The 13,156-nt window shown below is 45.4% G+C and overlaps 1 protein-coding gene across 1 annotated transcript in view; it reads left to right on the top strand.

Annotated features, from left to right (window-relative positions):
- Notum (palmitoleoyl-protein carboxylesterase notum) overlaps positions 1-13,156 on the top strand; it is a 177,675-nt gene that overhangs the window by 43,042 nt on the left and 121,477 nt on the right. Inside the window, exon 3 of the mRNA XM_077683346.1 lies at positions 5,016-5,076. Coding sequence (XP_077539472.1) covers positions 5,016-5,076 — 61 coding nt within the window. The remainder of the gene's footprint in view (positions 1-5,015; positions 5,077-13,156) is intronic.

The following is a 13,156-nucleotide window of genomic DNA, read 5'->3' as shown; positions in this document are numbered from 1 at the left end:
CACCAGATCGGGCACATGGCGAAACACTGCCCCCATCCTAGCGTCTGCCGCACATGTGGCAGGGATTATGATGGAGACCAGGAATGTGCCCCCACCGTTTACTGCGCTGCATGCAAAGACGTTGGTCACATAGCAGTCAGCCCGAAATGCCCAAGCCGTATCCCAACTCCTTCGAACACACCAGGTAACGACGCAGCCCGTGGTATTTCATGGGCTAACAGAGTGGCACAGTCCAGCAGCACTACAGCCTCTAATGGAGAGCTCCCCATAGCCTCGAAGCAAGATCACCAATCCTTGTCTTTAACTGCGTCAGTCAGCGCAGAAATCCTTGCTCAACTTGCCTCTTTACGCAACGAACTCCAACAACTCAGGAAAGAGAATCAAGAACTGAAAAAGGCCCTTGCCGAAAAGACAAAACCAGCACCTCCGCCCCAGCCACAGTCCACACCTCCCAAAATTTCTTCAAGACGTAGCCGGAGCCCCACCTTTAAGCGCACGCCCACATCTCAGTCCAGAATTGACCCTGAACTCAAGGAATTGCTCAACATTATCCGATCGGACGTTCAGAAAGAACGGGCCGCTCGACAAGAAGACATTAGCAAAATTCGTAGCCTTCTAGAATCTCATGTAACGAAAACAACGTCAATGATACAGACCATGACAAGTCAGCTACCGCAACAAGACCCCAAAGAGGAACCACCTCGCAAAATTCCACCACGTACAAGTGCGCAAGGTCAGTAGTGGCTGCACCCATAGTATTACAATGGAACTGTCGAAGTTTTTTGCAAAATTCACCAATATTACTGCAGAAGATTCAACAACTTAAACCGCTGTTTATTCTCCTTCAAGAACCCCGAAGCATTCCTAAAATCAATGGATATGTTACGTATTCGGACCCTGCAATAACATGCAAGCTAACAAGCCCCCGAAACTCTGCCCCTCAAGCACCAGGGTACTCCCTGATACTGGTTCGACAAGAAATTGCATGTCATCAGATCAAACTCCCTGGACTTACATCGCAACAGCACGAAACAGTAGTAATCCGTGGCAGACTTCCTAATGGCAAAACAGTTCTTGTCGCCTCGTCTTACTACAAGCCGATCACTGGATCTGCTCGACACACCTCTTTTCAATGGGTCACAGAACTCATGCACCAATATCCTGCCACGCAGACAATAATTGGTGGCGATTTTAACGCCAAAAACATAACGTGGGGATACGCAGCTACGGATGTTAGAGGAAAACTTTTGGAAGAAACGATGGAGATGAACAATCTTATGCTGTTAAACGACCCCTTCGAGGCAACGAGAGTTGGATTGCATGCTTCCCAGAAAGACACCTCTCCAGACCTCACCTTCGCGTCACCGGGGTTAGTAACTACGTGGAAAACATTCGACACCACTTGGGGCAGTGATCACTTTCCAATATCAATTTCCCTTCGTGGTAAGCGAATCCGGACGGCAAAAACTTTGGAACTGACGAACTGGACCTCATTTCGTGAAATTCTCAACGAATCATCAGACCCAGCAACAGACTTTCATACTTTCATAAAGCGTATTCAGAATGCTGCCCAAACCTCTAAAGAGTCCATAACATGCTCTGAGGACACACCTGCCATGGACGGCCACTTAGCAAACTTGTGGAACCGAGCTAAACACCTAACTCGTAAATACAGACGACTAGGGAAACGCCACGTCGACCTAGTGAAACTAAGGCACCAATACAAACTGATTCAAGAATATCAGAAACAATTGGCTCATGAGCACTGGCAAGAGCTATGCTCAACTTTAGGCAAAGAGCGCAAACTCTCGAAGCTTTGGAGAATCTACAGAGGCATGACAGGAAAGGGCAAACAACGTCTTCCCCTCTTCGCGACGCTCACGCTCCACAACACCCCGGAGGTAGTCGAGCGGGAGATTATAGCAACGCTTTTCCCTTCAGCAAGTACGCAACCCCGCCCGTACCTACCTATCATCGAACTAGACTCGGACGACTCAGCTTTAGACACCCCTTTTACGATGGCAGAACTTCGCACCGCCATCCGACAAAGCAAGGTGAAATCATCCCCAGGACATGATGGAGTCACGTGGCAACACATCCGTAACCTCGACGAGCCTCAGCTAGAACAACTTCTTGGCCTTATAAATCATTCCTGGAACACAGGAGAAATTCCTGACACCTTGAAGCTTTCCCTGGTTAACCTCATTCCAAAGCCTGGAAAAGACCCTTCTGTCATCTCCAACCTTAGACCCATATCTCTTACACCCACGTTATGCAAACTGATCGAACGCCTGATTAACAACCGGCTACAATATCATTTGGAATATGTGAACCCATGGTTTCACCCGTCCCAAACTGGCTTTCGTCCGTACCTAGGGACACACGATTGCCTCTGGCTCTTACGATGGGTAATCAACAGATCCCCGTACGACCGCGGACTTCCCGACTACGTCCTTACTGTAGACCTTCAGAAAGCATTCGACAGAGTAGATCAAACGACGATTTTGACTGAACTCGCCCAAGCCTTCCCCAGCAAAAAAGCACAAGTTTGGGTTCGTAACTTTCTCCATAACCGGCCCATTCAACTCAGCAGCACGCACCCTGGATGGACACCCAATACCTACTACAACGACAAAGGTGTTCCACAGGGATCTATACTCGGACCCGTGCTCTTCAACATCGTCATGGCCAAGTTAGCCAAAACTCTAGAACAGGAAACGTCAGCCCGTTTCGCAATATACGCTGACGATATTACGATATGGACGGAAGGTAGAGACTACTCGTCAACATCCGACATGCTGGTCGAACTGCAGGCGGCGGTGAACAGCCTCGAAGCATGCATACCGAAACTTGGCCTAGAACTCGCCCCAGAAAAGACAGAACTTCTAACGGTATCAAGCGATACCAAAACGCACCCCGTGGACCCTGCTCTGCTGTACATTGGAGACACAACTATCCAAGCGACACGTGGCCACGTACGCCTCCTTGGTCTCCCACTTGGCAGTAACAATAGTGCTAAGATATGGTTAAAACAACTACGACAGAAATGGAAACCCATGCTCAAATTAATCGCGAGGCTGTCTAACAAATATGGTGGCGCAAGTCAACAGGCATGCCTCTCCATGGCCCGGACAGTTGCAATCGGCACTCTCGCATATGGAGCGCCAGTATACAACCTGAACAAAACGAACACAAAACACCTTCGGGTGCTCCATAGAGCCACATTGCGTACCATCACAGGCCTCCCAAAACATACAAAAACAGAAGCTCTTGAGCGAGCGGTTGCGCTCCCTCCTATAGACGTAATCATGAAAGAAACTCGTGAACAGGCAGACACGAAACGTGGGCTCACCCGACAAGGGCTCCTTCTCACAGCATGGGACGAGCAGAAGCCTATACCGGTCATCGACCTTCCCATCCCTTTAGCACCCTGGACAATCTCGGAAAACATCACCGGCAATCTCACCAAACCTATTCCCCGCTCTAGAACGGCAACAAGATCTAAACGTAGCCTTCACTTGGAGAAGTCCAAACTTCCCAATGAGATCGACATCTATACCGACGCCAGTGTGGCAACTTCACATATTGGCGTAGCATGGACCTGTCCTGAAAACCCATCCCTTGGAGGTCAACTCTCCCTCAGACACGATGGTGCAACTGCACTGGAAGGTGAACTCCATGCCATCAATGGTGCCCTTAATCATATCTGCTATGACCTCAATACCCGAACACCAGCCAAAATACGGATTCTAACGGACTCGTTCGAAGCAATTCAAGAACTTCGCAAGCCACTCTCCCTCAACCCGCTCGGCAACTCTATAATCTTACTCAAAGAACTCCTCAAAAGCCACAACGTGCACATCAGAATTGACTGGACTCCAGGCCACGAGGAAACCAGCCCAGGGAACCAGTCCGCCCACGAGGCGGCACAGGAGTGTTTGAACTTTACGCCTCCACTGGTTCCCCTTTCAGCATCCACACCCACTCCTCCAGCCCTCCTACTTCTCCGGCTAAAGAAACGTAAAAGACAACGTTACCAACAGGTTACACCCCCTGGGTATCTTGCCAACATTGTCTCCTGCAGTAGATCCGAGGAAGTATTCATTAACAAGTTATGCGCGGATGCCGCCTACACTCCTCACATTACCCAGAAATGGACAAGATGCCCCAACACACACCCACGATGCCCCTACTGCAACACTGATGTCAAATCAAATCTCCACCACCTAGTGTGGACATGCCCACACTTTGCCAAACATCGCCCAGAAAGTTTAACAAACATTAATCCCGATACCCTACCATATGCAGCACATACTGGATTAGACGCATCTTTATTACGAACAATTGCCGCTTTTGCAGTTAAGAGTGGTCTGGCGCGAGTAGTCTAACTGGGGCCGACCCCGGTGAAGACTTCCAGGCCCCCATAACACGAATCCCCTCTTCGAATACGGACCTTGATTAGTAATCCCCTTCCTTCCATCCCTCTCCCCACTCTACGGCAAACGCCCTCCTTGCTCCAATAAAAAGACTCAATCAATCAATCAATCAATCAATCATTTCTTGCCTTTATTGTCATAAAAAGCCCGTTAACGGGTATTCCTAGCTGAAAGAATGGGGGGACGGCTGGTCAAGCAATCAAAGTTTGCCTCCAATCTGCCTGGGGTTTTCTTTTCTCCTACATGCATGACCAATACCATCAGTTTCAGGTGTTCCTATATTTCGGCCAATATATACAAATTGCTTCAACATTGCGCTGAAAGGCTGAATCGAGGTGCCGATGCACGTTTGAGTAGCCCAAGGAAGACCATTGTCTCTTTCGCATAGCGAGGCCATATCTGAATGCTCAACTAGCCAAAGTCACCGAATAGATTTTTCCAGAGTAGATTGTATATATGCGAACCACTTGCCCCTTCGTCGAATTCGGTATTGAATAAGGAACGTGTTCGAGATGCCTTATTGTCATTCCTTACAAGTGTAGTAACTGCGTGAATTACTGTCCCTTCTGGGTGTTCCAGTTGGCGGAATTCTGTCAGCAAACCCTGAAGAAAACCAATACTGGTGGAACGCAAATCACGTGTGAGTTGTCACCTACGTTGTTTCCCTCATGCGCGTCTTCTTCGCCTGTGCTCACTGTACGTGGAGGGAGTGAACAGACATTGCTTCGAGTGAGTTGAAAACGGAGCTCGCCCCTGCCACATGAAGTGGTGAATATCCGGAAGAGGAAGTCATTAAGACACATTTAAAATACGCCACCTGTATCGGGCGCACAAACATCTAACCCATTTTAGGCAGGCGTAATCTCACGTTGTGGGCGGATGCACAGGCGGATGCAAGCGCAGATAAGCAGCTGCTTTGCCCCAAGCATTTGTCAGGCTGTGCAAACCCATGCACATTTAGTATTTAGGTGTGGATTTGCTAGCACATGTACATTAATTTTCAAATTGTGGGTTTGGCACATTTAAAGCCGACAGACGTGGTGTTCAGGAAGACGAGGGCGGCAGTTGCGTTCTTCGTGCCCCCGCTCTGGAATCGCTGATGCCGCTGTAAGCCGGAAGCCCCTAAAGGCTTGGCCTGACATCCACACTGTCGTACCCACGAAGACGACTCCTTTGTGTGCAGTTCGTTTTCTATATTGAGAGTATTGGGTGTCGTATGAGATCATAAACGTGAATTCATGTATGTGACGTGATCTCTCCTCATATAAACTACGCCACTGATGGCCACCAACTATTTGCTCCCATCGTGATCGTGTTTTATAATAATGCGTTCAGCTGCTGTGTCGTGTCAAAGACGATGCTCTGATTCGCCGGCTTCCCCATGGGAACACGCATATAAACTCAGCGTGTACAAAGCATCTATGCTAAAACGTTGCAAACTTCTAGTGCAATTTTTACGCTGAGACAGTTGTTGCTCCCCCTTAAGCAACTTACTCGAACATTTTCGATAATTTCTGGGGAGTCTTTATGCTAGCCTTTGGCTTTTTCACCTACCAAACCCGTAAAGTTGCTTTCCTACATCTCCCGTCAGGAGCTTAGAGGACACCAACTGAACGTTGAAAAAAAGGACTAAGTATTAGAAAATAACTGACAGGGACAGCACTAGACTAGCAACTGAACGTTTATTAAAAAGGTTTAAACGTAAAATGAATGCTTACGCCATATAAGGCGTTGTGCTGCTGACCACGAGGTCGCGGGTTCGATTCCTGGCCGCGGCGGCCGCTTTTCTGATGGAGGCGAAAAGCTAAAACGCCTGTGTGTGCGAGATTTCGGCGCACGTTAAAGATCCCTAGGCAGTCAAAATTTATCCGGAGCCCTCCACTACGGCGCGCCTCATCGCCTGCGTTGCGTCGGCGCGTTAAACCCAACAATCAATCGCTTACGACATATAAAAATATAAAACCACTTGATGCCAGAGCAACGTGTCTTCAAGGTTGAAAAAACTATAGCTGGACTAGGTCCTCGTCATGCCCGCGGAACTATGTCTCCGCACATGTCTGCGTTACGTATACATCTCTTCATTATCGGACAGCAGCACCGACGGGCTGCTCATGCAAACGCTGCCCTTTACGTCTATCACAACGGCTTCCATGATTTCTCTCGATAGTTTGTTTTCCTGCGAAGCCGTATATGTCTAACCTTCCGAGTTTTCATTCCGGCGAAAAAGAAACCTGCTCAAGTGATGGTTTTCTTCGCCACAAATCCACCCATTCAAAATATGTTGCGAGGAGGCCTGTTTCCACGACCCCCATGTCAGCCGTTCAGAGGTCTTGTCACCACCGGATGAACGTGAACGCCAGCAAGCAAGTGGCCCGATTAGGGCAGGCTGGATATCCCGACAAATTATTTATAGTTGTGTGGGAGTCAATTCTACAAAGGCTAAAGCGCCAGGGCAAGGGCGAAGACTCGACGAACACAACTGCGGAAGGAAAGAAGGTCGCTGTGGTTCCGTACGCACATGTGGTGTCCAAAATACATAGAAAATAGCAGCAAGACAGGGTGTGAAGGTGGTGTGCTCAGCCCACTTTAAGCCATACACCATGGGCTATGAAGTAAACAAGCCCCAGATGAACGAATATGCAAGACGAATCACCGGACGTGAGCACGTTGAAGGCGTTGATTGCAGCGTACCGCCGGTACCCTGTGGAAAACAATAAGTGGCCCATACACGCCTGTGCGTGCACGATAGGACAAGAGAACACGGAGAACCTTTGAAAGCGATGACCACGTCTGGGGATTTGAGTACCCATTGCCGAGAGTGCGGATGCAGCGCAAACCTGCTCGGCATTGCTTTCGTACGGAAGAACAAATGTTTTCGAGGAAAATCTTAGAGATATGGTAGGCGCAAAAGGCAGCGCACGCGTGAACAGCCCATCGGTGCGGCTGTCCGAAAAAGACAAGATGCATACCTGATGCAGACATGTGCGAAGACATAGTTCAGCGGGCATGACAAAGGGCTTTGAAGGAACGTTGGTTTGGCATCAAGTGGTTTTATATCTTCATATGTGGTAAGCATTACAGTTTACATATATTTGTATAACCCCTGTAATAAACATTCATTCTGCTAATCCAGCAGTGTCCCTGACATTTATTTGTTTATACTTAGTACTTCGGTTTCCATTCAGCTGGTTTCCTCTAAACGTCACATGCACCAATTAGCCCGGTTTCCTCTAAACGTCACATGCACCAATTAGCCCAGCTACAAACTCTCTTGAACTCCCGTCAGAAACTCATTTCTCATAGTGTCCCCAGCAAATTCTTCGGAGCCTGTTGACAGACGCAAATCCTTTATAGTGCCGCTACAAGGCACGCTGGCACATCGACACGCGGGCTGCTTGGTAAGCGGGCGCGCCCGTACTCCTCGACGCTCCGGTCGGCGTGAATCGGTAAGCACGCCACTCAAAAAACCGTAACTTTCTTATTTACGATTGCTAATTTAAAAAAGAATATGTGTTTTAATAATAATACTAATAATAATAATAATAATAATAATCATTATTGTCCTTTTTTTTACAAAGTAAAATTGCAGGCCTGTCGAAGCCAATATAGGCTTGTGTGACTAGGCCTGGCAAGCCGGCGAAGCGAAAAAAGAAGGCAATAGAGTACATGGAAATACGAAAGTGCGAACACAATATTTATGAAGTCAATTAACTAAACAGAGCGTAAGCATAACGTAAGAAAATCATCGCAGAAAAAATATCAGAATCCACATAAGTACACACTTCCATAACTACAAGGCGCATATACAATACTTGTATATGTAAACAAAATGTCAGGCACACGAATTAACAAAAAGGTCAACAGAGGTTTTTTAAGTTGTTGTTTCGATTGTGCGGCAAGGACTTCTTGGAGAAAGTCATTAAATAATTTTGGCACATAAATACTTCCACGTGCCATACCATACGATGTACGGGAGCGGGCGACTGAAAAGCGAGGCTGATTTCTTACAGGCCGGGCAAACTTGACTTCATGCTTAAAATAAGGCAACCAAAAATGTTTCACAACCACTGTTTCAATAAAGAAAGCATCAAATGACGGCAAATTAAAAGGTTTGTATATATCCTGCATCTATCCACGGCAATCCATAAGTCATAGACATCAATATATTTTTCAATAGGCTGTTCACGCGAGATTTCCAATGGGATGAACAAAAATAAAAAATGGTTATCCCATACCTGAGTACACTATAGGCGAGGGCATGCGCAATATTTTTCTTGACGTTTCATGAAAGAGAACGAACGATTTAATGTTGTAAAGCACACAAGCCACATTTCGGAGTTTCCCACAGACATATGCTAAGTGTTCATGCCAAGGCAATGCGGAATCAAAAACAATGCCTAAATATTTAAACTTATCGACATAATTTACAACTTCACACTCACAGGAGGTGCACCGGTTATCATGTATGTAAACAGGAGCGTTAATCACAGTTTTCAACGCATTACTGAAACAGATTAGTTTAGTTTTACGAGAATTGATTTTAAGGCGATTTTTTCACAACCTATGCACATTATTACAAATGTCATTTTGAGGCATGTTTATCGCCTTTTCATAATTCACATGTTTAGCAACCAAGACTGTGTCATATGTGTACTGGTAAACTATGCTTTTAGAAATTGACATGGAAAAATCATTCATGTAAATGTTAAAAAGCAAGGGCGACAAAATGGAACCTTGTGGAACACCAGCAAATAGAGATACTAGCCTACTGAAATGAAAATGATCATCAGTAGCAACAACCTGAGAGCGCTCCGAGAGACACTTATGCAGAAGATCAAAAAACGGGCCACGGAAACCCAATAAGTACAGTTTCCTTAGCAATAGATTATGACACACAGAATTGAAGGCTTTAGAAACATCTATGAATAAAGTACATGCAAATAAGTTACTATCAACAGCACTGAACAGGTCATCAGCAAATTCTTCTAATAGAGCAATTGTGCCACGGCCAGACACGAAACCATACTCCCGAGGCGTCATAACCGAAAATATTTCTAGAAATGAAGACATAATTTGTAAAAGGTATTGTTCCAGAATTTGAGAAAGAATGGGCAGTATTGATATGGGCCTATGCGAGTCGACTTTATCCTTCGGACCTCCTTTATAGAGAGGCTTAACGATAGCAGTTTTAAGTTGTTAGGAATGTGTGCGCCATTATTAAATCCACTATAAATTAAAAGAAGAACGTCCGATAAAACATTGAAGTTCCTGCAAAGCGTCTCTACCCTTATTCCATCATAACCAGGGGGCTTATTAGTTCTGAAACTGAAAAGTATGACCTCAGCCCGGGTTTAGAGAGGCAAGGCAGAAACGCCGATGAAGGAACGGATTTATTGAGTGAGAAAGAATAAAGTAAATGCGAAGTATCATCTTGAGTGATACGGAACGCATGATTAAATGTGTCCGCCACAGTTTCCGCATCATCCGAAAAAGCTTTCAAGACCGTGGGATTACTTGTCTTTCCACGCAAGCTGTTAATTAAATGCTATGTCTTCGCTAGATTTTTTGCATACAGGCTGAATTTCTGAAAGAAATGTGTACGCTTGGCAGATCTTAGAAGAGCCACAACGTTGTTGCGAGCACTTTTGTATTGCGCCCGCAGAGCCTCATCTTTAGGCGCGCGCTTTACACGCTTCCATAGGCAATCCCTATACGACATAGCTTGCATGACGCCCGCGGTTAGCCAACTGTTATCTTTACGCCGCTTCTTAATCACAGAAACACTACTTGAAGCCTGGAACCGTTTAATATGCCCGCATAGGCCTGCGTACACTGTTCCAGGAGACGGGTTATCCGCTATCAGAGGCAACCATTCGAAACTGGAAATCAAACGGTCAAACATATTTTTATTTCCGAAAGAAAAACGGATATCTCGAGAAACAGGTACCCTGTCTACCGGATAAATAGGAGCAGAAGAACTAGCGGATATTTGACATGCCACAATGTAATGGTCCGCCAACCTTTGAGCGATGAAGCAAGACGAAAAACAGCAATTTTCGGCCCTTAAAGTGATATGATCTAAACAAGATTTAGCCAGTTTCCCGCGGAAAACCTCTTCGCGAGTGACAGAATTGACTAGACTTTCAAGGCCAGACTTATGGTATAATAATAGTAACATTAATAATAATAATAATAATAATAATAATAATAATAATGATAATAATAGTAATAATCAATCAATCAATCATGTTTATTTACGTGCCCAGGAACAGCCAGAGGCCTGAGTGCTGGCCCACGGATAGTTACATGCAAAACAAAATACAAGAAACATATTGGAAGAAACAAACAAGCGACAAGACACACACAAATTGAAGTAGCGAAAATTACAGAAATAAAGCACAGGCGGAGCCTGGGTACAGGTAAAAAAGAAAGAGAAGATGCCTTTGTGGCTCAGCTTATTGTAATGAATACACAACAAGCAGAGAACAAAGTTTAACAGTAAGACGACAAAAACAATGACAAGAGTATAGAGACAAATGATAAGACAAGCATGATAAGTAAAGTTTCAAAAACAGGCAACTATATTGGTTAAACAGAACCACAGAGAAACCAAATTTCAGCAATAAAAAAAGAAAAACGAACGACAAAGATATCATAGATGTTTAACATACTGCGTTCAACAGCGCAGTACGGTAAATTGTAAAGGAGCTTTGAAAGATGTCAAGGCGTTCAGAGAAGCGGTTGTAGCAATTCTGTATTCTGCGCACAGGAGAATTATTGGAGTTGCGCGCAGCGGTCAAGAAAGGGCGATGCGACCTGGTGGGCCTCTGTGGAACACTAAACTCTAAACAGTTAAGCAGGTCTGCGCAAGAAAGGTCACCATGAACAATTTTGTGAACAAATGTAAGGTCTGCACGCATACGTCTGCAGGTCAACGAAGGAATGGAAGGAACTATGGGTAAGTCAGAATCAGGACCCGGACTGTGATTGTGATGACGGTGCTTAAATATGGATAAAAACTTCTTCTGCACACGTTCTATTAATTCACTACTAGATTTGGAGATGCCGTTCCAGGCAACAGAAGCATATTCTAACTGGGGAATGCATATTGCATTGTATAGCATTAGAAATGGATCTGGAGAAGAGAATTCCTTTGTAATCCGACACACATTTCCAAGACTTCGGAGCGCTCGCCGGGTTATGAGCCAAATATGAGAAGAAAAAGAGAGGGTACTGTCGAAAAGAACCCCGAGGTCCCTAATCTCCTCAACCCTTTGCAAAGGAGCTCCCGCTATACTGTAGGAAAACAGTAGACGATGGGTTTTCCGGCTGTACGTGACAACCTTTGCTTAGCTGGATTTAAAAGTAGACAGTTTTTGCTGCACCAGACCGATAATTCCGACACATCCCTCTGCAAGGCACAGCAGTCCTGAAAACTGCTAATGTGCCTAAATAGTTTGACATCATCAGCATAGAGAAGAAATTAAGATTTTGTTAACACTGTTGACACATCATTGATAAAGATAGAAAACAATAGTGGACCCAGCACAGAACCCTGAGGTACACCACTCGTTGCAGTTTAAACACTAGACATTTTGAAGTTTACATCTACGTAAAAGGACCGGTCAAGGAGATAGTTGGACAACAAGGCAACAAGACTTGCATCAACACCGGAGATAGTAAGCTTGTTAATTAATAATTTATGGTTCACTACATCAAACGCCTTAGTGAGGTCAAAATAAATAACATCCAACTGTCCGTTTTCACAAACTGCAGCCGAAGCCTGAGTCATGAAGCTTGCAAGATTTGTAACCGTCGATCGACCCGAGAAAAAGCCGTGCTGATTTGGTATCAGAACGTTCTTGACGCAGGCAGCAAGAACGTTGTGCAGAGCTGACTCAAAGAGTTTTGAGGCGACACAAAGGAGTGAGATTGGGCGATAGTTGGTAACGGCTGACTTATCACCAGACTTAAATATTGGGAAAATTCGAGCAATCTTCCATGCACGAGGAAATTTGCCCAAAAGCAAACAGTTATTATAAATGGAAGTTAAGACAGGCACAAAAATGTTGCCGTAAGCCATCATGAGGGCGGCTGGAATTCCGTCTGCACCACAGGAAAATGACGGTTTCATCCGTTTAAGGCTATCAATGACAAGTTTTTCATCGAACATAAGTGTACTAAAATTAGACATATTATTAAACGATAGGCGTTCGTCGTCACAATCTGGCAGTTGAAAGACAGAATAAAAGTACTGAGCAAAGCTCGTGGCGACATCCTCAACCTGTTCCCCATCGGAATTAAGCAGGCTAATGTGTTCTTTAGGCGCCTTAGAACGGCCGCGTACATACCTCCAGAAGTCAGCCGGTTTCTGAGACGCAGAAGCCTCTAACGACTCTATATAGAGCTGGTGGTCACGCCGGTAGAGGCTTTTACAAAGTGAGCGATACCGACTAAACTCCGCTTTCCACTTGTCAAGCCCAGAGCGCTTGGCCTTTTTGTTGGCGCTGTCCTTAAGTTTAAGCGAACTTCGAAGTTCTTTAGAGAACCAGTGGGGAAATTTGGAATGAACAGGCTTATAACAAGGGATGTACTTTTCCATGCCACTCCTGACAATTTCGGTAAAACGTCGAACCTGTTCGTCAACATCATTAACATCAAAACCACTAGACCATTCAGCAGATGAATAAAAGTGATAGAGCCCAACATAATCTCCACGC

Source organism: Haemaphysalis longicornis, unplaced genomic scaffold (genome assembly GCF_048455015.1).
Source record: "Haemaphysalis longicornis isolate Haplotype H1 unplaced genomic scaffold, Haemaphysalis longicornis Haplotype H1 scaffold_9, whole genome shotgun sequence".
Lineage (NCBI taxonomy): Eukaryota > Metazoa > Arthropoda > Arachnida > Ixodida > Ixodidae > Haemaphysalis > Haemaphysalis longicornis.
Note: the sequence above shows the minus strand (reverse complement) of the source record. Positions and strands in the feature narration are given on the sequence as shown.